The 25,855-nt window shown below is 39.1% G+C and overlaps 1 protein-coding gene across 1 annotated transcript in view; it reads right to left on the bottom strand.

Annotated features, from left to right (window-relative positions):
* The window catches only part of cftr (CF transmembrane conductance regulator), a 45,007-nt gene that overhangs the window by 4,499 nt on the left and 14,653 nt on the right, over positions 1-25,855 (bottom strand). Inside the window, exons 9-25 of the mRNA XM_075470539.1 lie at positions 25,674-25,766; positions 23,524-23,700; positions 23,115-23,306; positions 17,502-17,596; positions 16,528-16,614; positions 15,011-15,776; positions 14,199-14,327; positions 14,069-14,106; positions 13,466-13,752; positions 13,221-13,300; positions 12,670-12,820; positions 7,901-8,128; positions 6,353-6,453; positions 4,469-4,699; positions 4,011-4,166; positions 2,558-2,647; positions 1,963-2,135 (exon numbers count right to left, since the gene is read on the bottom strand). Of these exons, the coding sequence (XP_075326654.1) occupies positions 1,963-2,135; positions 2,558-2,647; positions 4,011-4,166; positions 4,469-4,699; positions 6,353-6,453; positions 7,901-8,128; positions 12,670-12,820; positions 13,221-13,300; positions 13,466-13,752; positions 14,069-14,106; positions 14,199-14,327; positions 15,011-15,776; positions 16,528-16,614; positions 17,502-17,596; positions 23,115-23,306; positions 23,524-23,700; positions 25,674-25,766 (3,074 nt within the window). The remainder of the gene's footprint in view (positions 1-1,962; positions 2,136-2,557; positions 2,648-4,010; positions 4,167-4,468; positions 4,700-6,352; positions 6,454-7,900; positions 8,129-12,669; positions 12,821-13,220; positions 13,301-13,465; positions 13,753-14,068; positions 14,107-14,198; positions 14,328-15,010; positions 15,777-16,527; positions 16,615-17,501; positions 17,597-23,114; positions 23,307-23,523; positions 23,701-25,673; positions 25,767-25,855) is intronic.

Here is a 25,855-nt window from a genome sequence, read left to right as displayed (position 1 = left end):
AGCTTTTCTGAATAAAAATGTCTTCAGCTGCTTATTTAAAGAGTTTAATGGAGTCAGTAAAGGATAAAGAAAGCGGGAGAGAGTTCCACAGTCTTGGTGCCACTGCCTGAAACGCCCGATCCCCACAAGTTTTGAACCGAGTACGTGGGGCAACCAACAACATCTGACCTGTCGAGCTCAGAGCACGAGAAGAAGAATGGGGTTTCAACAGGTCAGCGATATATTGTGGAGCTTGACCATATAAGGTGCTAAAAGTGAAGACTAAAATCTTAAAATTAATTCTAAAATTTACTGGCAACCAATGAAGAGAAGCCAAGACTGGAGTAGGGTGAGATCTTCTATTGGTGCCAGTTAAAAGTCTTGCTGCAGCATTTTGCACGGTCTGAAAATGTTCGAAAGCTGATTTATTTAAACAGGTTAAAAGACTGTTACAGTAATCTAAACGAGAAGAGATAAAAGCATGGATAATCATCTCAAGTTCAGCTTTTGACACCAGCAGTCTGAGTTTTGAAATGTCCCTTAGGTGATAAAGCCCTCAACAATTAGTTCCCAACTAATTGTTTGGAGTGTTGCTCAAATGACATTGAACAATCAAATAGGACACCCAAATTTCTAGCATTTCATTTATCAGAAGAGTCTATAAAGCTGACATGTTTTCTGATGTCTGGGATCACCTTGTCTGGAGTTTCAGTTTTCTCATTGTTTAACTGTAGGTAGTTGTCTTTTAACGATTGCTTGATATCTGTCAGGCAATTTTGTAAACAAGACCGTTTATAAAATTTAGAAGCTTTAAAAAGAGCAATGTATCTGGATTTCATCGGCATAGAGATGATAAGAAATATTATTGGAACGTCTAATAACTTGGCCAAGAGGAATCATGTACAGCAAAAAGAGAATTGGACCAAGAACAGATCCTGAGGTATCCCACAGAGCAGGTCAGCTGAATCAGACATTACCCCATTTACATAAACAGTAAAAGATCTCTCAGACAGGTGGGATGTGAACCATTTTAAAACGACACCAGTAATCCCAAATAATTCCTGAAGTATGTTTATCATGATACTGTGACGGACAGTATCAAAGGCAGAGGAGAGATCCAATAAAACCAGAACAGTATACTCTCCAGAGTCTGCTGGCATCAGAATGCTACTACAGACCTTAAGTAAAGCAGGTTCTGTGGAGTGCGATTTGCGAAAACCAGACTGGGTCACATTGGTTTTTCATTTGCTCGCCCACTGTTTTCTCCAAAATCTTTGAGATAAAAGATAATTTGATTTATTTATTTTGATTTATGTATTTCTTTATTTATGTATTCATTTTTATTATTGTTGTTGTTATTGTTCTAATATACAATCATTGTAGATATTTTTTTGAAAAATTGAGCAACTTGATTAATTTTGAATTTCCCAAAATGTGGGATGAATTAAATATTTTTTTATTTCTATTTGCACATTGGTCTGTAGCTATTTGGAAGAGATGGATCCAAATGAGGTTTTCCTTAGTAGTGGCTCAACAACAGCTTTTTTAAAGAAGCTGGGAACTGAGTCAGCTTGAAGAGAGAGATTTATCATTTCTACAATACCAATAGATTTAAAGACACTATTAAAAAAGGGAGTAGGGAGGACATCAAGAGGACTTGAAGTCGGTTGCAAGTTAAACAGTAAAGCTGTGATGTCCTGTAAGGTTGCAGGAGCAAAGGAGGACCAAGTAACAGATGGTAGAAATTTGTAGACAAAATGTTGAGGAGTTGATGGAGAAATATCTGATCTGATGACAGCAACTTTACTTACAAAAAGTGTAAAAACTCATGCACTCGGACTTTGTGCCTACTGGTGCATAAGGAATATCAGGAGAGACAAAATTCCTGATTGTGTCAAACAAAACGATATGACTCAAACAGTTTTGGTTAGTCAGGTTAAATCCCACCACAGATAGAGACTGTGTTTTCTTGTTGATACTGACATGGGGTCGAGGTAGGCGGAAGGCTCATCCAGCAGCAAGATGCGGGCCTTGCTGAGGATGGAACGGGCAAGACACACAAGCTGCTTGTGTCCGTTGCTCAGCACACTGCCTCTGTCCTCCAGCTGAAAGTCCAGCTTGTCTGGAAACTGCTCAATGACAGACTTTAAACCAACCTGCAGGGACATGGAAGAGATTTTACTGTATCCTCTGATGTCTGGAGTTCAAGCTCATTAACTAAATCTGCAGGTAATTCTGCATGACTCAGCTGGCTTTTACACTACAGACTTATATTAAAGTCAAAAGCTTTGTGACATCATAGAAAAGCTGATTTAACAGAAGGGCAGCAGGGTGGTACAGTGAGCTAAACATTCTGCCTTCACCTGGCCAACACAAGACTGTCAAAGATGTTCATGTTATTTTTCTTTTTTTATGACCAGATGAACAAAGAAGATATTTAAACATGCGTATAATTATCAAAATTATATGGTTCCTTACCTCTAAATGATTAGAAAAATAAAAACGATTTTGACAGAGTAGATTAATTCACTAATCACAACTGTAATTATAATCACAGCAATGGAAAACAGAACCTCACCTCCTCAGCCACTCTCCACAGCTCCTCATCACTGTAACGTCCATATGGGTCCAAGTTCACCCGGAAAGTTCCAGTCAGGATGAAGATTTTCTTTTCCAACAAAATAAAGAGATAACTGCATATCAGTATCTGAATTATCTTAAACCATATTGGCATATTGGCCAGAGGAAAAAAAAAGTCACCATATTCATTTAAGACATTCAATACCAAAGTACTGACAGCTACACTTAAAGAATGTGTCTTTGAAAAATATAGTTGTTGGTCAGTTAGCCTCCATTGTTATCATTATCATTAAGTTAACATTGTTTTTATTGTTGCAAGGTCTTCAAAATGTTGCATTTTGTGTCTATTTTTAGAGACAGTATGACAGTATTTTGCTTGGTGCACCAAGGATACTTTGAAATATGTTCCGAGGTATGTAAAATGCTGTAATACCCCTTATGAAACACCAGGAGGGAGTAAGAATCAATGTGTTTTGTGTGTGTGTCTTCTGTGAGTGAGAGATCGGGGAGTCAAAAACAACACTAAAGCAGTTTGTGAATCTTAAAAATATGTGCCTCTGATTTGTACTTTACGTAATGCATATTTCCTGTTGTCACCCATAAAGTATTTAAAAAAATGAATATTGTGTTCTCTGAATCTTGACTTGAGCATCCATTTTTACATTCAAACTGCGCGATCAGCGCAGTGCTCATTGCAGCGCATTGCTCAATGTAACTGGAAGTATTAGGATTTTTCCTGTTGATACACTGGCATGCAGACCCATGATATATATGAAGAACTGGATTCACTATGTTTAATTAGGTTTATTGAAAAAATAGAGCTTTAGTGAATTTGACTCTCAGACACAACACAATATGTGTTCAGCTACCTGGATGTGACTGACGTGTCAACCAAATAACATAAGCCAACATACAACTCCATACATTAATATTCATTCAAGCTTAACATTTTAAGTGAAAGTCTATCCTCCAGAAATATCAAACTGCATTTTTGTTTGAAATGATTAATATCAATTCTATTGCATTAATGTTAAGGGATTTGTTTTTTTGTGGCAAGTTTGTACTCTGAGTTTTTCCTTTTTAAATAAAAGTTTGGTAATTTCTGTAATTTGTTTGTTTAGGATCAAAACCTATCTATTGGTGTGTAGGCAAAAGGAAAAAAATTAAAGCATAGCAATAGAGATGCTTTACCACGTGCTCCTTTTATTGCTGCAGTACCTATTTTCAGTAGGAAAAATTGGTGCAAAGAGCAGAAAAAGTTCATCTGAAGCCGTTTATTAAAACATATTTTAATGTTTCTTAATTCCTCATTTTTCTCTCTGCAGGAACAAACTAGTATAAAGTTTTTTCCTCAGTATTGATTTTGACATTCAAATATTTTGACAACGCTCCTACAACCCATCAAGATTTCCTGAAATCTGAAGCAGAAACGTCTGCAGTCAAATGTGTACCTGTGGCACCACTCCGAAGGCCTTTCTCCATGTTTGCAGTGAGACGGAGCTTGAAGAAACGCCGTCAATAGACATTCCTCCATCAATGGCTGTGAGGCGCAGCAGAGCTGACAGCAGCGTGCTCTTCCCAGAACCTGTTCGACCCAGAAGACCCACCTACACGCATACACACACACACACAGAAACAGAATAAATACATTTGTATCTGAGAAGTATTCAGAGGAGCTTAACTGAATTACAGAGGTGATGTCAGTGGGTTTGTCAGAACAGCACAAACTGTTTCTTAATGAAATAAGTTGAGTGTAAATATGAAATATTGATTATTCAACAGCGTCCACACATAGCAGTTCATCCCTGATAAAATCCCCCGATAAAATACAGCTAATATGCATCACTGTTCCAACTTTCATTCCACACTGGTAACACAAGTCCCTTTATACCCATCACTCAGGACTTACACTCTGCCCGCCCTCCACAGAGAAAGAGATGTCATTGAGCACAGCTCGCCCAGCCTCTGTGTATTTGACGGTAAGACCCTGGACATCCAGCTGGCCACGGTTGGGCCAATAGTCGTGCACGTGAGGGTTGTTGATGACAAGGTCATGACCTCCTTTACCCCCAGATTTTCCCAGCAGGGTCTCCTCTGACGGCAGGTCAATGAATTTGAACACTCGATCAACTGAACGCATCTGAGAGAAGGGTAGATGAAGGGTGAAGGGAGCTGAGAGCTCTGGCTTTGTTTCGACTGAAACATCAATCAACATGCTGCAAGTATAAAACTTTTTTCTTGTATAGGCTTCCCATAAATACAATCTCCACATTTTGTTACTTTGAGATCTACAGAAAACCAAAGGGTAAAGTGTATTCTATAGATATGTGCTTTTACATCCATTTAAAACAAACAAAAAAAGTACTGGAAGTTATTCCATCTGAACCTTTCTTATCATCAGTGGCAATGCAATTCAGGCGTCTTTGCATTCATTTTTTCTTTTACACACACCGTGTGGTGCCATGCTAACTTCCCTAAACACACACACCACTACTTGTGAGTGTGTTTACAAACTGAACAAAAAGTCCTGCACTATGATAAGCGTGGTCAGCTTCACTAACCACAATGTGGGGGAAACGACTACTGAATAGGTGCAACCTGACTCACAAGAGCCTCACACAGTCTTCATAAACAGCATGTTGCAGCTGAGGTACCTTCAGTTCTGCCTGCTCCCTTTACCCTCACCCTGCAGAGGCAAACCAGAACAAAAAGAACAAACGATGGCCAACCACATCATCAGTAGCTTGAATTCTTATCTGCTGCCTTCTGATTCTGTTAAAACAACAAACCATCCCAGCTGTATTAACAAAAAAACATTACATTCATTTGAAAGATGTTTTTGTCCTAAGAAATTCTTTTTTCTTCCTTTTTTCTGGTGAGCACATGCCGACTAAGGACACAAAAGTACCAACAGACTGTGAGATTTGAGCACTTTTGTAAGTTCAATGCAGGCCATTCAATGCTACATCAAACACATTTTGTAGGGTTTGACACATGGCTGTTAATCTGAACCTGTCTGTAAATATCTGAAAAGTGTCTCAAAAGGCTTTTTTTTCTTGTTGGAATCCAAAACATTTTGTTCTAATTGCAAGTTTGGTTTTGTTTTAATCTTTTCCTAGTGAATTTGTACTGATTGATTAATAAAAGTAGGTTGTAGCAGTGGTCACACTGCAAGACAGACATCCTAAGTTCCTGAAAACAACGCCATTGGAGCCTCGACCAAAGATAACATCACAGTTGGGACAGTTCATAAGCACAATGTATGATCTGCTTAAAGAACAGTGGGGGTAATAACACACTGTGTAAAACTGGATCACAGAATTCCACATGATATTTGTAAAATCTCAACAGTTCCCTGGTAATGCCAAACAAAATGACAATCAGCCATAACTTCTTAAGGGTTATTTTATTCCACAGCAAATTTCTGACGACTATCAGGTCTAAGTGGTGCGGAAGCAACTTGGCCATAGTGTAAAGTCTGTCCCTGTTTTGGCGGTAAGCACTAGAGTGAGCTGGATGAGCCAGAGTTATTAACAATTAAGTGGTGTAGGGAAATTTGGGAAGGCTGAATATCAGATGGGCAGAAATGGTGAGGATTAGCTGCACAAAGTATAAAAGTTTAAAAAAAAACTTGAGTTCCATGTAAAAAATATGTTCAGGAAAAACCATCCTTTAATGTGAGAGCGTTTGCCATGTTTTAAGGATCTCTAAATGAGAAGTACAACCAGGTCTTACTACCATGATGCAAACAATAATAGCTGTGTGTGTGTGTATGTGTGTCTGAATGTCATACCAGCTGATCTGCATTGATGCTGGTGATGATAGCCCATTGGAAAGTCCCAAGGATGAGCATGGCCATGGCCACAATGATGCCAATCTCCCCTGGTTTGTCCTCTGTGGAGTGGGTGTGCACACACAAACACACACATCAGCATACACAATGTCATCAGTACTGTCCAATCAAAGCTTTCCCCTCTGATGTCAGAGCTGCACTCTGCTGCTGGCTCCATTAAAAGCTAATGAGCTGTGAAATGACCCTTAAACCTGCTCTCAACATAAACACAGTCTGTGACGCAACAACACGTGTTTTTGCGTGTGTGTGCTTGGTTTTCCCATTGGTTTGATTAAACAAACACATGTTTCCTTTTGGTATTTTATCCAGCAACATTCCAACAGTTTTGATCAGTTTTTGCGGACAAAGTGTTCTGATCCTAATATCTGACTATACAGTGCAGCTCTCAATACAATTCCTCTTGTTGTTCAGCCCAGACGGTTAACTAACCTGTTAGAAAGATCTTGCTACATACCCTAATCTCTACCTTGATTAAATAAGTAATGACTACTGTTATTCTCATATCATGTAATACATCTAATGAAGACACCACAGTACCTTCATAAAATATTAACCCCCTTTACCACGTTTTGTATTTTACTGCTTTACAGTGTGGAATTAAAAATATTTTTGTGTTTGTATCCCTATGAGCAACACAAGATGCCTATAAATTTGAAATGGTATTCTATGAAAGAGAATTTCATTTCATTTTGCCCATTTCTAGGACCTTTTGTCATTCTTTCAATTTTTACCAATTTCCCAGGCCCCACCAAAGAGATACTACCATCGCCATGCTTCACTGTGGGAATGATCTTTTGGGTTTGTGTCTCATGTAGCGTTTTCCTTGGTGGCCAAAAAGTTTAGTTTCCAGTTAATCTGACCAGTTACTTGCTTTGCCAATTTTTCCATGCACTCCAATCTCTGCTGTGGAGCTTTGTAGTTCCTTCAGGATGTCCTTTATCCTTTGTTACCACTCTGATTAATGCCTAATTTGCCTGATCCAGGACATTGTTTGATCTGTTCTTTTTTGGCAGATTTGTACCCAAACTGAATCCTTTTGGAGAGCTCCTTGGTCTTCATTGTGCTGCTTGCCTGTGGTACATCTGTTTCATTGTGTTGTAGAACCTGGGGCCACTTAAACTACACATAGATGAACTTAATTGAACTAATTATGTGACCTCTAAGGATAACTGGCAGCACCAAATCAAAATTTAGAGCTTAAAAACAAAGACAGTGAATACATCTTATCATATAAACTTGGGGGAATGTATTAGTAAAAAGGTTTCATTCAACACAGTTGTTTAGAATACACCTGGTATTTTGTTGTCCTCACGTGAACCTACCTTTAACAGTAAAAATGATCCTATGAGGATAGACTTAGTATACATCTGTACTATAAGCAGCAGCTGGACAACTGATCAAGTCTCTTTTTATCACATAACAATATTGAAATCTGTCCTTCATCCCTTCATATCCCCTTCAATTGTCTAAAGTCTTCCCATGACTCACGATTGGTTCCCACGGCAATGAAGGCAGCGGCAGTAAAAAAGATGACAAACAGCACGTCGCAGCGGAAGAGGAACCATCTCAGAGTGGACAGGTAGTGGAACCACGTGGCTGTGTGGGTGTTCAAGGCCTTGTGGAAGAGCGTCTCAAAGTAAGTCTGGTGCCCAAATGCCCGAATTGTCCATAAACCCTTTAGTGAGATGATGAGGTGGGAGAAGATGGGACTACGAGCTGCAGGAAAGCAGAGACAGACATATCTAAAATTCTTAAGGTATGAACATGAAACTTGACAGTTAAGATTAATATTGGCAAAAAAAATTGAATAAAAGAAATCCCTGATTCCATTGGCTTAGTCTTAAAATAACTGAAAGGTAGAAAGAACATATAAAAATATACAACACTTTTTTTTTCCTTCAGTGCATTGTAATAACTGGCAAAGACAGGATAATATTCTGGAATTAACTACTTGCAACTACTTAACTACTTGTTCACAGTACTTTGCAAAAATTTTAGATACTTTTACTGTTTTGATTTTTCTCCATAAAACAATAACCCGACTGAAATGTTGGATTCAATTCAGCAGCATGACAATAAGTCTAAACATACAGCCTGACTGAATGTTAGTCTAGAACCTCTAACATTTACTTTTGTCACTGTAATCACTTTTGGTTAAGACTTAATCCAAATAGGTAGGTCTGAGTAGTGCAGCTAGAACAGTATTTGACAAACACAAGTAGTTTCCACTGTATTTTGAACAACATGCTGTGTAAAAACATTAGAAGGAACGACACCAGGATGGGGCTGGAGGAAATCCCAGCTCGGCTCATCTGTCTGACCAGACATGCACTCAGCAGGTCCGGAAAGACCTCGCCATCATCACCAAAGCACACATTCAGTAAAAGAACCGGGGGAAGAGGAGGGAAGTCAAAAAACAGAGTGACATCTTTGTCAGCTGTCCAGTGACCTGCTTTTTCCTCCATCCCTATGTGTAACATGCTTCAAGTTGAATTTCAATCTAATGTGTGTAGTTTTATCCAGTCTTTTGAGCACGTGCAGTACTTTAGATATTTTCATACATTTTTACAAAGTGGCTTGCAATTACTTTATTAATCAAGTACAGAAGTGATTGTTAACATTCTTTTGTTTGGAAAAAAAAATCATTTTTGCAGTTGAACTTTGTAGATTATCTATTTTATTGAAGGTCGGCATTCGTCGGCTGGAGGCAGAAATTTCAGACATTTCTTAGCCTGGACATATAAAATCAAAGCCACCTCTCTTTTTTTAACCTCTCTCCACCTCTCTGAGGCCGTCTGTCCACTCACTCCCTCAACTCTATCTACCGTCATGTTTTCATTTTTCCATATGACATCTGCTCTCGCTGCCCTGGGCCATCCACCAGTTCTCCACAGAGAACTGTGGCATTTGCCCCCTCCAAGTTTCTTTTCCTTTGTTCTCTCCATTGGCCATTCAATAATATTCTCACTTTACTCATCCCGAATATTTGCCATTTCATCTCTTGGCTTTGTCAAATTTCACTCGTGCTGTCAAATAAAAGAGAAAAATATATCTATTTTGTGGAATAAATACTTCACAAGCTAGAGCTATTTTACAACAACCTCAAGATTGCAATTTACTGCGATCTAACAAAAAGATTTTAAGCGGATGCGTTCATAAATTCACTATGAACACTTGTGAAAACTTTGTAACTTATTTTATTCATGCAATATAACAAATTAAATACAATACAATAAGCTCGGGTTACACCGCTGCTCAAGAAACCTTCCCTCCCTCTCCCCAACTCATGTGGGGAATTATCTGCCGGTCTCTCTCCTCCTATTTCTGTCTAAAACCATTGAAAGGACGGCCTTTAAGCAGGTCACTGATTACCTCTCACAACAACCTCCTTGATCCAAACCAATCTGGGTTTAAAAGTGGACACTCCACTGAAACAGATCTGTTGACTGTGACAGAAGCCTTAAAAGAAGCCAGAGCGACAGCTAAATCATCAGTATCCTGCTTGACCTGTCGGCTACGTTTGACACTGTCAACCCTTGTATCCTTTTGTCCATACTCTCGTGCATGGGCATCACAGGGAGAGCACACTCCTGGTTTCAATTCATACCTCACTGGTCAGTCATTCAAAGTGTCCTGGCTCGGTCACACTTCTGCAGTGAACTACCTCACCACAGGGATCCCCCAAGGTTCAGTACTGAGACCTCTTCTCTTTGCCATTTACACCACCTCACTGGGCCAGATCATCCGATCACAAGGCTTCTCATTCCAATGCTATGCTGACGATACCCAGCTCTATCTGTCATTCCCACCTGACGACCGCACGGCCTCAGCACGAATCTCAAACTGTCTCTCTGACATATCAAATGAATGAAAGCCCATCATCTCCAACTAAACCTCTCTAAAACTGAACTGCTTGTCTTTCCAGCCAAACCAACCATACACCACAGCATCTGCATCCAAACTGAATCCCCATCTCTTGCTCCATCAAAGGTAGCTAGAAACTTGGGTGTCATGATTGATGACTAACTAACCTTTATAGATCATGTTACCTCCGTTGCTCGATCATGCCACTTTGCATTGCTAAACATAAGAAAGATCAGGCCATACCTAACCCAACACGCCACACAGCTCCTGGTGCCGGCCATGGTCATCTCCAGCCTTGACTACTGGAACACTCTCCTAACTGGTCTCCCAGCCTGTGCTGTGAAACCGCTGCAGATGGTCCAGAACGCGGCGGCGCGTCTGGTCTTCGGTCAGCCGAAAAGAGCACACATCACCCCTCTGTTCATTGAACTCCACTGGCTACCCTTAGCCGCCCGCATCAAATTCAACTGATGTTAGCCTACTGAGTCCTTAATGGAACGGCTCCCATCTACTTGAACGCTCTTGCAAAGGCTTATGTCACAACTCGGTCACTCCGGTCGTCACAGGATTGTCGTCTAGCAGTGCTTACACCACGCTTAAGACAATCCAGACTCTTTTCATGTGTCATTAGGTGGTGGAATGACCTACCGAGCGCTACCAGAACAGGGGCGTCCCTGAATATCTTCAAGAAACTCTTGAAGACCCAGCTCTTCAGAGAGCATCTCCTATCCTAGCACTTACCCTGTACTTCCTACCCCTTCTACTGCACTTTATCTTTCTGTACCTCCCTCTATGCCTGCACTCTATCGCTACACTGTCACCCCTGTCACCTCTGACAGAGTCAGACCAGTGGTTGCCTTCTATGTAGCTTATTGTTAGATTAGATATTAGCTGTAATGTTATATATTTTTTCAATTGTAAGTCACTTTGGATAAAAGCGCCTGCTAAAAGCATAAACACATAAACAATATGGTATCAGCTAATTCATTAAGTATCCTGCATTATCAAAGAATCTCTAACATTATATTGTATGAAAAAAGGTCCACCTTGGACAAATGTAAATGTGAGTACATTGTTGGACAGTTTAAAAGTGTTAAGGCCTTGGTATGCTACTCCGTAGCTATCCGCCAATCCGACTCATGTGGTCACGCAGAGGCTATTAAACCTTTCGAAGTTCTCCGTTGGGATGTCGGATATGCAAGGCAATTCACCTCCCGATCAGTAGGCGTCGCTATGCTAGACGAACTAATCTTGCGACGTCTATCGTGAAAGTCCGGCTCCGTTCCACTCCTCACAGTGAACGATGGCGACCGAGAGAGAAATACTGTTGTTGGAGTTGGAGCTTATTGATACTGAAATGCAAATAATTTTTAACCAAATGTTGACCGGCACACAGTAAACTCTTTCAAAAATGGCGGTGTTGTTGTTCTGAGAGGAAGGAGCTAAACCGGAAAAGTGATTCCGGAAATGATGTTGTTAGCCGACCAATCACAACCCTTGAGTCGCGAGTCTCCGTCTCCTCGACAGATAGATAGGAATTTTGGCCGACGCATGCAAGCAACGGAGAGCGTCTCCGGGCGGGTTTCCGAAGACGGAGAGGGCTCTCCGTGGCCTTTCCTGGACGACTATAAATCAGGCTTTAATAGTGCATTTTTCCTCTAAACTTCTACCAAAATAATCAACAACAACTATATTTTAACATGAAGAACAGCTTTTTTTTAAATACTCATTTAAATGACAAAAAAATCTGCACTAGCATTTGGTCCAACAGATGCAGAACATTTAAGCACCAGAGCCATATTAGCATTAAGTGTTGGTAAGCAACCCTATGTACATAGTTCTGATAAAACGTCACTGTCACTTTTCACTTCCTAATAAAGAGTTGAAAGCTGACTATTTGTACTGTACATTATTGACGCACCGGTGGGCCTATAACCTGTGGGTGTTATAGACAATATTGCGTTTGGTGTTAAAAGTGCATTAATAATCTGACAGAATTAGTAATAGCGGTCAGAAATAGTGAACTCAACGGGCCTAAATGTCTTTCACCATCTCCACTGCTGTGGTATGGATTCTGCTTAAATATTGTAGCTCAGGGCAGGAAGTCTTTTTCATGTTTCATCAGCCTAATGTGCCTAAACCTCACAGGTCATTTGACTGCATTGTAAATGCAGAAAACAAGGAGCCTTTAGAAATGTCTTTGGATAAGACCTTGTAACCCAAGTTGCTAGTTCCTAATACCAGTAGCAATGGTTAATATGAGTATGTACAAATGTCTGATTAAGAAACACTCTAAACGCCTTGTAGAACCTAAAACAGTGCCATGAAAGTGCAGACCATTGACCAATTTCATCATTTGTGACAAATTAGAGCACTGACTCCCCTTTTCTCACCTTCAGCCTCAAGTTGTTTGAGCTGCTGTCCAGTTCGTAGGAAGTACTTTCTGATGACAACAAAGATAACAGCCAGCGGGATGGCAGCGATGAAGATGTATGGTCGCATGATGGACACAGTGAAGATGCACCCAATGACAAGTAATGTTAGCTGATATGAGGAAAAATAAGGCGTTAGATCAGACTTGACTCAAACACAGATACACCTTTCAAGAGTGTAGAAGTTAGCCTCAATCAAATTAAATTCTCCTTTAAAAAGATTTTGAACATACTGAAAGATTTTGCATTAAAAATTATCATTATCATTATCATTTGCATTATAATAAGTCAGCAAGAATCAAATCACACCTGCCTCAGTTACATTGTATGAATATCAATAAAAAAATACATGTCTGTGCCTTTTCTTGCTCTCGTTATAGTTGTTAATGACTGTAGGTCACTATGGGAATCAATTTATGTGTGGAACAAAAGAATGTGTGTCAGAGGAACTTAAGCTAAATCTATTGTTAGAGTTACAATATATAACATCATCCATTGCTTTGGATAAATACCTGTATGAGGTCAAAAAGCACAAGAGGCAGCATGTCATCTATGATGGCCATGTCCTTGGTGAATCTGTTCATTATCCGGCCTGGAAGCAAATTAGAAAAAATTTCTATTTTGTACAGATTTGAAGAAAAGGACAAATTTGTATGACATTCTATATACAGGAGCTCATTGAATGTTGTGAATATGTGGGTACTGTACTATACTTGTTGATGTAAATGATATTATTAAAGTGAAAAGAACCAAGCACCTGTTTTCATAGCGTTGAGCACTGACATGGGGGCTCGTAGCACAGCGCTAAGCATCTGTTCATGCAGTCTTTTGGACACAGTGAGCAGTGTGTGCACTAAAGGGAGACCTCTGAAGACTCCCAAGGCCAGTATGCTGTCAGAATGGGCCAAGAAGATGTAGATGATGTAGTATGTACTCGTCGGTGTGACGATGATTGCCAGATGGACAGGGGGGGATGATGCGTTAGGGTGCTGCTCATCAATGAAGTTGGGCGAATTAGGGTTGGCGCCGTCCCTCCAGATCTCACTGGTTGAGCAGAGCAAACGGCGGAGAATAAACTGTAGCCTGAGTTTCTGTCTGAAAACTGCGATATAACTACAAAAATGCTAAACTATACCGCTATGGCGAGTGAAAGCTAACTGTGAAGCCTCTGTATAGGCTTAGAAGTCAATTAATGTATTATAATGACGTCCTCTAGAATATTTATAGTCCTCAATTAAAACTGAAACTTAAACACAGAAACACAGAAATAAAGTTAGAGTTATAATCACTTAAAAAATCCAAGAGAACACAATTTAAGGGTTAACGTCTGAGTCTGAATGAATATGAAGCATGAACTCACTCAGTGATGAGGAAAATGGCAATGACTGAACCAGCAACCTATTTGTAGAAAAAAAAAGAAAAAGGAAGCATTTATCGATTTTTAAAGTTCCACATGTACACAGAAAAACTTTAAAATGGTTGCGTGTTACCTCAATGGCAAAGACAATCATGATGAAAATAAGGACATAGACCAAGCTTCTATTGGTGGAAACGTAGCGTAAGTAAGTGCTCCATGAGGTAGTTTGAAAGACGTTTTCACGTTCATCTGCAAAGCATTGCTGTAAGAAAGCAGAATTGTTCTTTTACAATGCACTCCACCAATAACACAGAATTATACCTTTTTCACAAGAGACTTTTTCCACTCATCATAGAGTGGAAAGCACAGGTAATTTGTAATTTGATGGCTGGTTTACACTATGAGGTGGGCCTGCTTATCAGCAAGCTTGCTGACTTTCATGGCTTTATTATATGCTTTTGTTTTCACATTGGTTTTCTAAACGATGGACATAGCCATCAGGTCTGAAATGTGAAGTCGATGCAGAAGAGACTTAAATTATTCGAGGTTGGTTACAAAACATCTCTGGCTCCAACTTATTCAAATTACAGTGGCTTCTTACAATAAACAATAACTTTACAAAATCATTATTATCATATTTCCTTGAAAAGAGACTCTTTCTATTCAATTTGATGTTGGTCACTTTTAGAAATATTTACACAATCAAGTCAATAATATGGCTCAAAGAAACATTAGCCTTGAAAGGCATCTGTCCCAGTGTATGTCAAATTGTGACAAAACAAATAAGTTTTGTTTTTTTTGTCTGTAAGATCTTGAAAATCTGGGTTTAAAAAAAGATCTTTTCGATAGTATTATTCTAAAAAAACAAAAACAAACCACAAACTGCTTTTTCTCAGTAATGCCATTGCAAAACAAAGGTAATAATGTTAAGTTAAGAAGTCGTACCTCCATGTCTTCTTCCTCCACTTCCTCACTAACGTCATAAACGCTGTCCTTGGACAAACGTCTGGCATAGATGTCCAGCTCAGACGCCAGGTTACACTGAGGAGTGATGGACAGCTTTCTTCTGAAGGACGACTGCATCTGTTCTCTGCGCTCCTGGCCCTGAGCATTGGTGATGAACGCCAGGACCGACTGGCGTCGCTGCGCGCCAAGATGTTTCACCCCATGGTGGTACAGGTTACTCCTTGGAAGCGCCTCCTCTACTTGATCATCCTCAGGGACAACAGAGAATCTTCTTTCTGAAAGTTCATTAACCCCATCTTCTAATGTTGTGGACTGGAATGCATTTGTCTGCTGGGAGTTGCCCATGAATGAGAATTTACGGGAAGCTGCGTAAGGATTGAGGATAAGTGACTGCTTGCGTTTTTCGGGGTAACCATCACCAACAGCATGGTTCTGTGGTGGTGCATGGTGGAAAGACTGGCGAATTGGTTCTGAGCCCCGGAAACCAGCAGTTTCATCAACTGAGACCCTGCGAAGGGTTTCTGTAAGAATAGAGCTGCGGCGCTCTGCGTTAATGTTGTCATAAGCTCCAAGACCAAGCAGGAGGGAGCTGAAATCTGGGCGCTGCTCCTGAATCTCAGAGAAAGTGCCATAGAAGTAACAGTCTCCATTGTGCAGCAAAATGATTTTGTCTGCCCGCTTAAGATGCTCCAACTTGCTGGTAACCACAACTCGAGTCTTGGAGGCCATAAGTTTACAGACACACCTGTATTGTGATACAAAAAATTATATTTAATATTATTACTATAAATAGTTACAAACACATTTCCTGAGAACTTTATACTGTGATGAAGTAGCCTTAGTTCACTGCAGTCAGCTTGAGAGTGTCTAAGACAAGAAAGATAGTTTTGAACCTGCATTACAGCTCATCCACCCCCACAACCACCATATGAAAGGCTCTCTGTTGGTGCGAGAGGTCCCGGGTTCAAATCCCGGACGAGCCCCCACTTATGTTACGACCCCAGGTCTAGGGGATCAGGGTGGTAACATAAAATGTGTCCAGAGGGAAGAAGTTTAAGTGTAAAAATAATTTATTACAACAAAATAGGTTCCCAAAACAAAAGAGGGGGTACACTGTAACCAAACAAACAACTAATTGAAAACACTAGAGTTGGCTAACTCAAAACACTAAACCAAACAGACAAGTAAAAGTACAAATCCAATCAACGTTTCCGTAAGTCTTTAAACCTATGACTGCAACAAGCCAAGTGGGTGGATCAGCTGCACAAAATGACTTCCTACAGCTGTCCCCTGGTGAAATGACTTCAGGAGCCTTTTATGATTTGCAGGTGGACCTCATCCCTCACTGATTGGGTCGTCATCTCCCGCTGGTCCAATAGCGTAGCTTTGCAGTTCCCAGGCAGCCAGTCACCCAAGAGTGCTCCAACACTCGAATCTGCATACACAAAGAGTCATGCACATCCTCTAGAGGCCAGGGGCCGTAACAGTATACATACTTCTCAAAGATGTCTTTCTCTGTTGCAATGTCCAGGTGGGTGAACGGAGCATCAAGGAGGTAAAGGTCTGCATCTTTATACACAGCCCTACAGGAAAACAATAGACAGGCAGCCAGTCAGAGAGGAACTGAAAGGCAAATATAGAGAAACAACGGTACAGTGTGTGAGAGAATGACAGAAATAAAACAAAATGTTACGTAAGAGAAAATGTTTCAGAACAACCAAAGAGGAAAAGCTGTATAACTACAGGTTGTAAAGAAGAAGTGAGGTTTCTTTTCAAATGTTGTAAATAACTTGAAATAAACATTGCCAGTGATTGCAGAAGCAGCAAACTAATCAATGGCTACAAATCAATGCCAGCACGCCAAAGTAATAAATAATGCATGGAAAAATGAGTGTGTCTGTTGTAGTCTACAGAGAGATTTTATGAAGCAATAAAGTTCTGCTAGGGCTGTAGAAAGCATTTGTCATTCAAACTTGAGTGCTTAAAACACAATAGATAAGGAATGATAGGTGGCCCTTTACAGTTTTGGGAAAGTGTGATTATGTACAGTGGATACTTAAATCTTTGGGCACCAAAACTGTCAAGGGTAACAAGATGATAGTAGTAATCATCTTGGTAACAGGGATCATTTATTGCTCAGAAATGTATGAATTTATTTATTTGTCTGAACTTCTACTAATAATAAAGTTATTTGATGCTGGTTTTGAAGGAAAAGAAAAGTGTTGGTTTATTTTTCAGTTAGTTTTTTTTGTGCAAGAAGCTTGTTTATATTTTGAAACGTTGTTTTTTTTTATTTTATCCTAAATCAGTAGAACTATGCAAAGTATTGTTCTTTAATGCGCAAAGGTTGACCAAAACAAAGACTATAAATTAGAAAAGACTAAACTTTTCAGTTGTGGTGGTCTGGGCATATATAGACATGGCAGTAATCGAGGCATGCTGACAGATGCTCCGGTGTAACAGAGGGTACCTGGCTAGGCAGATGCGCGCTCTTTGACCGCCACTGAGGGTCCCCCCTCCATCGATGAGGGGTGTCTTGTCCTTCTCAGGCAGCAAAGCAAAGTCCTTAGGAAGAAAAAAAATAAAAAAGAGGTCATTGGATCAAATGTATATTTGCATGTACAGTAGTATCAGTTGTGTAACAGGTTTCAGCTCAAAATATGGCAAAAACTGTAAAGACAGCTGTCACTGACAACCGGAAAGGAATTACCTAATTTAATTTCTGGAATAATTTGTGATTTGGTCACAAATGTGTGTGAGAAAAAATATTTTTGGGGGGCTAATACAATACTTTCTACTTTCCCAGAGCCTAACCTTATATGTTAAATGTATACTGAACTCATGTCAAACAAAAATAGTCTCACTAGTAATTGCCTATAGGATCATTTAACGTAACTATAATCACCATAAATAGGAAATGAGCTAAACTGAGCGAGAAAACAAATTTATGGTTGTATGTTTTTGGAGCTCTACGCACAGAGAGACAGTGAAGGATTACAGAAATTTAACCAAAGGAGAGGGTACACGAATGGGCCTGTGTGTAGTCCTCCAAAAAGCCAACAATGTGGTGATGACGCAAAGCGTAATGAAAATGCTAATTAGTTGGAAGTTTGTTTGACCTGCAAAGGGAGAAATCCACAGAATAGTACACCACAGATGAAGAAGCACGCAAAATCACTATAAAGTAAAGTCAGTGGCTGTACCCGAAAACCATTATCACACAAACAAGAGTGGTATACATTCCAGCTTGCTCCTATTATTTTTAACACGGCCCCAACGTGGGAACAGCAGCAAACTTGAGGGCAACACCAACACCAATTGAATGCAGTGCCATGCTGAGATCTCTAGGCAGAGAGAGAGGTTGTCTTATTCCATACTCTGCCAATAGGTAGCCCAATAGTCTCAAATTATGAAAAAAAAAAAACCTGGTCATGTTCCTAAAACATATTTATATTAAGTCCCTTTTACATCTTATCTAATTAGATGAACATTGTCCATGACTTCATAGGCATTTTTTGTAAGATTCCAGGGAAACTGAAATGTTTGCCCAAACACACAGAGAACACAAAGACACAGGCCTAAACATGATTTTTACCTGAAAATCCAAGTAAGGCTTGTTCATACGATCACAAAAGTATTGTTAAAATTCTAAGCACATAGAAAGCACAAAACACAGATGAGAGGGGCACATGAAGGATGTGAGAAATGGACACACATTCGTATGGTTATTTTCATAGTAATTGGTAACAAAACAGACACCCAAACCAATAAGAATGAAGTGTTCATGAAGAACTTTTTCATCATTAAAGCTTCCTACCTTTATTGCTTCCGCAGTCCCAGTAGGAGTGCATAGGGGATCAAGTTAACAGGGTTGTTTAACAGCTTGTAAAATAAGGCAGCATAGTATAAAAAAAAAACACTAAAAAGAAAAAACTACATTTGTGTCGCACTGCACAAAAGGCAGAAAAAAAGATGCTGAAGGAAAATCATGAGGTTTTAAAGGTAAGACCACCCACAGCAGTCTGTCTGGTTCTTCGGGAGGTAACAATAGTAAGAAATTACAGTTACATGCCCAACGAAAGACTTGTTAATATCTGAAGAAATCAGCTGTAGAACTCCGTCACTGCTGTATATCAGGACTATCCTATGTTTTTTTCCTATTTAAGAATAACCTGTGTTCACTTTGCTAATTCTAAATCATTTTTTTGTAGTCATCATCTAATCCTACAAGAAATTTACAAAAAATGTTGTCATTCTAGGCTTATGAATTCTTAAAGTATGGCCAAAAACGTCATTTTTGAGGTGACGATGACCTTTGATCATTAAGTTCTTCACAGTTCATCCTTCAGTCCAAAGCCGTAGTCACACATCCACTCAAGTTATTGTTTGTGCCAGATATCTAAAAATTAAGCAAGTACAATGATCTGTATTCAAATGTATGTACACATAGTACTGTGTGTAATACAGTACTCAACAGGAGTGAAAACCCTACTGTTCAGTTTTACATCTAATATGAAAAGTAAAGTATTTGCTCTTACAAACTATCAGTTTACTTTTTACATTAAACAGTAAGAACTCAATACAACTTAAATCAGTCCATCTTTTATGACTGCGATTCAAATCTTGTGTTTTTGCTGAAAGACTCAACCCTCTTCAACATGGAGACATTTTTTAACAGCTGCTCTTTGCTGTAGAGGCTATGTTGTTCTAACTTTCTCAGTGAAATACCCAAAAGGAGTTATGTGACTTCAATCAGGCAGCATACTCAGACAAACATTATTTTCACGTTTTTTCTTAATGAGTAACTCCTGCGTGAGTTTTACTTGTGCTTTGGATCTTCATGCTGGAATATTCCTTTTTTAATCATTTTTTTCAGCCAGTATTTTGGCATTTTCAAAGGTATGCTGTCACTGTCCTATCTCTAAATGTCATCTTTGTAACAGCAGATTCACCTCTGTGTTTCACTGTCGAGACTTTGTACTTGCTGTGGTAGTCCTGGCCACATGGTCACCAAACATGCTGAACCCCATGTCGGCTTAGCAATTTCACCACGTCTTCATCTGATTACAGTATGTGCTCCCGATTTGCACAAGTTTTTATCTAAGGTTCTCATGCAGTTCAACTGACAACTGATCATTTAAACTGATAAGACTAAGTATCAGTTGACAAGTGCTTCAAACTAAGACAAGTTTGAAGCACTTGTCTTTCTGTTTTTCAGAGTGTAATTATTTTGTAGTGCATGATTTCTGTCACCATCACTGTCCAGTGATTTTAGACTGGTCAACGATTCTTGTTCATCACATTCACACAGTTAAACCAGTTGATATAATACATTATATTGAGATTATAAGTATCTTTTTTTTGGTTTGGTTCAATTATCATATTTTTGTGTCTTGTGTAGTGGTGAATACAGGTACACACATTCTTTTAGTGCTTGATTTCTATGTTGGAGCCTGTATTTTCAACAAAGTTCTTCAAAAGTATTAACTGCTACTGTTCATACGAAGGAATCCTAAATTTTTGAGCTATAAAATAATTCTTCTTGGAAAGTCTACATTCTGCTGAATACAGTAAATTGAACCTTTTTGAAAATTATATTAAAAAAAATAAGACAATTTAACGTTCAGAAGTTGTACCAGAGGCTGAGAAGTCTTAACACTATAAGTTCAAAAACACCTACAAAAATCTGATGACACATCACAACAAAAATGGTTATCACCGCTCATTACTACAAAAGTCAGATCAGCTACAACACAGGAAAAAAAGCAAAAAAAATCTGCGAGTTTTAGAGGACAAATCTTCAAAAGAACCGTGTCTCATACGGGTTAGTCCGAAAATTAACAATCTGCATGCATGGGAGGATTTTCAGTGATTTCCATATGATACACAGCGAACTGACAGTGTGACTTCTATTATACAACTCCTGTGGTTTAGTTTTTTTTTATGCCTTGAACCACATTTGGTATCTCTCCTGAAAGACAAACTGAAAGTGTTTTGTTTTTTTCATGGAAACACTGGTATTGCATGCTGGCTTTGTTTACTGTGACAACATTTTGTGTTTTTGTTAAAACTACTGAGGCACCATCAACGCCACAGAGCATGAAACATGGAAGTCAACAGAGTTATCCACAGCAGCTACAGCATTGATTTCAGTAATAATAGAGCTTAAAGAGTGTATCTATATTATCAACAGATTAAAAAATGTCACTGAAATTTTGGCTTACATAAGTTCCAAACATTTTGATTGTGAGTAGTTGGATAAAAGTGAAAGTCCATCACATCACGTGTTGTACTTTGTTGTATATGATCCCAAAACAGATAACAGATCAAGTATTTACATCAGCACACTATGGACAAAAATCACATTACCATAATAAATGCCTACTTTTCATAAATGCATGCATTCAAAATGATTGTTTGTTAATGTTTTCTTCACCCACATTTGTTTAAACGTTTTATAAAATAATTCAATAGTGAATATCAGCCCTCACACCTTGCAGATCTGAGCTGTCCTTCCAGCTTGCTGATGTGGTTGTGTTGGTCACTGAGCACTAAAAGGCTCATATTGCATCCCACTGAGATTTCCATGGTAATAGAAGAGACATTATTCAGTTGAGGGGATATCACTCAACACTGAGGCTTATGAGAGTGCGAGTATGTGTATCAGAGTAAGAGACAGAATGTACAAATATGTGTGCAAGTGTGTGTGGGGGGATATAATTGGTGTAAATGTGGACTTGGGAAACCTGAACCTGTTAAAGCCTTGCAGTGGCTCCAAATGGGCAACTGAGTGGGGAGTTTCAGTTCAGTAAAAAAAAAAAAATACTAATATTACTTGAGATATCTGCTGCTTTCATGATTGCACACACTAAACCTGTTCATTTAGTCAGACTTTGTCTGAAAGTATGAACATCTGAGGTAGTGGCTATTAAAATAAGAGTATTCATATTCTTAGTTTGTGTTTTAATAATTGGTAGCAGAATATCTGGAGTCTGCATTAACAGCAATCATGACCAGTGTTGGGAGTGATGGCGTTTAAGTATAACGGCGTTACTAACGGCGTTATTTTTCCAGTAACGGAGTAATCTAATTAATTACTTTCCCCATCGTTACAACGCCGTTATCGTTACTGAGAATAAAAAGTGGCGCGTTACTGCAATTTGGTTGTAGGCTTTCGGCTACACATCAGCTGCATGCTGCCTGGAGAGAGCAGGGGTGGGGATGATGACACCGTTGAAAATGCGATGATGATTGGCTGTGTGGGCGGAAGCCCTGCTCACGCCGTCTCACTGCACGCGCTAAACACACACAAGACAGCGGCGACGAGCCAGGGAAGTTCAAAGGTAGCTTTCTCTAACTGGAATTACTGGCACTACTTCTCACCCGTGGAGATAAAAGACAACAATGTGTATGTAACATGCACGCTATGCCCCAGGGAAAAAAACTTTATCCACGTCTGCCTCAATTACTCAAATCTAATGAAGCACCTCACATCAACCCATGCGAATATGAAGCACTTGTTGCTTCTGCAGCTGCTAACCCAACCCCAAGCCCAAATGCAGCTAGCGTGAGCCCCAGCGAAGGAGACTGAGCCACTCGAAAACAAACACTCGATTTTTCGGGTCAGAGTTTATTTATTAATTTATTTCTATGCATCATATGGCAGGCTGCAATCTATTGAGTTCAAATAAATACCGAATGTTCTAAATAACTGTATTTAGTGTTTTTATATCTTCTATATAGGGATATAGGGAAATATTCACTGAATCTGGTTCATTTTTTTTTTCTTTAGCACAAGATTCTTGTGTTTACCTTGAATGAATTCAATCAGTTAATATAAACATATTTGATGTTAAAGATGTTATAGAACATAACAGCGGTGTAGAACACAAAAAATAATGCCACAGTTACTTTGCTGAGTAACTAATTACTTTTACAATGTGGTAACTTAGTTACTAACTCAATTACTTTTTGGGAGCAATAACTAGTAACTATAACTAATTACTTTTTAAAAGTAACTTGACCAACACTGATCATGACCACAAAGTAAAGACAGAGGAGAAAAAGAATGAATGACCGGTACCTCTTCAAGCTGGCAGGCTTTGATAATAGAGGTGTAGCGGTACTCGTCATAAGTCAGGCCGAACAGGATGTTGTCACGAATGGTCCCTGGCATGATCCAAGGAGTCTGCGATGAGTACGAAATCCGACCGCTGTGTCTGATTTTACCCTCTGATGGCACCAGCTCGCCCAGGATCATCATGAGCAGGGAACTCTGAAGGAAACAGGGAAAGCGTATTTATACTTAACTCAACTACATTTTTATGTCAAAGCATGACAGATGGTATACTCACTCCTCATTACCTGGAACGAGTCAGTATTGTGACTTGGAATTCTCAAGAAAAGATACCTTGATAACATATTTTTTTCTAATAGTCATTAACACTCCTTTACCACAATTTCTTTAGGATGAGATCATTTATTTGACCTACTTTTCCTGAGCCAGTAGATCCAGCCACTGCAAGCATCTTGCCCTCCTCTAAATGCAGGCTTATGTTTTTGAGAACAGGCGTGATGTACAAGTTCGTGAAGAAGAGCCCGTTGTCACCATTCAGGTGTCCATTTGCTTTGTTTTCCTGCTTGATCTTCTCAAACAGATTACCAATCTCCTGCACAAAAGAATGCAAATTTCACTTTTCTGAGTGACATCAAGAAAAACACACGCATGCACACTTTTGATTCATCAGTGTACCCAATATCAAACTTATGTCTATATCACTCATGGTTTAAGTATTGGTGTGTATGATTTGTGTTTTTTGTTTTGTTTACTGTTTGCTTCAGGGTTTAGTGTGTGCGTACTTGTCTGCCACGTAATGCTTTCAGACAGTGACAGTGTGTCAAACTTTGAGAAACAAGAGATTCTCAAAAACACGACCTGACTCTCAGTCTCATAATGACCTTATTTCAACTCAGTCACCGCCTCTGTACAGATTAATAGGTGACACAACACACAGAAAAAAGGAGTTCTGCATGACTCACTAGCTTAATCATTGACCTTTCTGACATTTTATGGGTCACTATTCCCCTAATTCCAGGGTTGGCAATGGATTGTATAGGTTTGTCAGTGTAATTCTCATTCAAATGAGTTGACGTACATGCTGTCAGTAGTAAAGAAAGGCAACAGCCACCCCTATTCATGTGCGAATGGCACATTCCAAGAAGAGGAGAATGCAAGAGGAGAATTTGGGAATTAGGTGATGAACAGGGAAATTCAGTGTTCCCAGCAAAAGCAAACTTTGGTGACAACATCAGGATAATTAATTATGCAAAGTGAGTGAAAAGAACACTGCCGGACGTTTGTTTTCTCACGGTATCAGGTGGTCAATGAGTCACACCTGCTAAACTAAGTTTGGAGCCTCTGCCTATAGATAAGATTATACTACCCACTCCCAGTGGCTGTGGTGAATTAACTTTTATACCTGTAATGCATGGTGGATTTAGGGATTTCTGAGGGTTACCTTTTTCAAACGTGCCGATGTCATTTTATGGTGGTGACACTCAGAAAGGTTAATGCTATAGCCCGAGTCATGATTTCCCAGCCAAATGCTTATTCATTAAAGTGATAAATAGTTTTTGGCACATATATTCTTAAAATAAAACATCCAATGAGATCAAGGAGTACTTGCAGCAGATAACAGATGAAAATGCATTTTTTAAGGCAAGCGATCCAGGCCCAATAACTGCTGTGTTATATAACCAGAATTATTGTAAGTTTAGTAAAAGCAAGTAAAATAATGGTAAATACATGTCACACTAAATCTTATATTAGAATCATACTGCTTGAGGCACAACTTAAGTCAACTGGTTGAGCGTGCGCACCATGTACAGAGGCTGTAGCCTGAGCCTGAGGCCTATTGCTGCATGTCTTCACCCACTCTCTCTGCCCCCTTTCCTGTCCAACTACTGTTAATCAAAGGCCACTAGTGCCTGAAAAAACTTTTAAAAATAATCATACCGCTTGTACCAGCATATTAGTAATAATAAAAAATATCAAAATAATATTTAAACATTTATGAAATTTGAGAATTACTAATAAATAAATGTGGATAAAACTTTGTACTGTTATTATTATTTCTTATAGTAGACTAATATATTTCAAGTTTGTAACATTTTTTCTTGCACCAGTCTGCTGTACCTTATCACGTGTCAAATCCAAATCAATCACTACTCCTTTTGAGTTATTGCAACATACATTTTGTCCAAAACATGCACTGCTCCGCTGCTAGCAGGTAAGCATGACTAAAGCAGCAGCTTGTCAACATTTTTAGGAAGTTGATAGCTTAATAAAAAAAAAAAAAAAACATTGCTTTATGGTTGCTTGACATTTTTGTGGGCTTTCGATGGCCTTTTGGTGGCCTCTTCAACATGACAACAAATCATGTGTATGGTTGTACCTGTAAAGGGCTCACACAGAGATTTGTTTTTCACAGTGGTTTTACATCAACACAACTACAGGTGGAAACAAAGAGCAAAAAATTTGCCAAATTCTACAGTGCTACTTTAATTCTGGTTCATATGTATTAGTACTCTCATTACACACTTAAGTCTTGTATTTAGGTTTGATATTCAGACACCAACATACCTCATCCCAGGAGGCAGACACATTGACCAGTTCCAATCCAACAGTGGTCAGGCTGTAATCCAGAACTCTGTACTCTTCCATCAGCAAGAAGTCCTGATGAAAAAAAACAAAAAAAACAAAAAAAAACAAAGTGATCCCTAATAATATTAAAGTAGATTTATCATCATTTGAAATCATCAAAA

The sequence above is a fragment of the Odontesthes bonariensis genome, chromosome 7, assembly GCF_027942865.1.
Source record: "Odontesthes bonariensis isolate fOdoBon6 chromosome 7, fOdoBon6.hap1, whole genome shotgun sequence".
Classification (NCBI taxonomy): domain Eukaryota; kingdom Metazoa; phylum Chordata; class Actinopteri; order Atheriniformes; family Atherinopsidae; genus Odontesthes; species Odontesthes bonariensis.
This window is presented reverse-complemented; position numbering and strand designations above follow the sequence as displayed.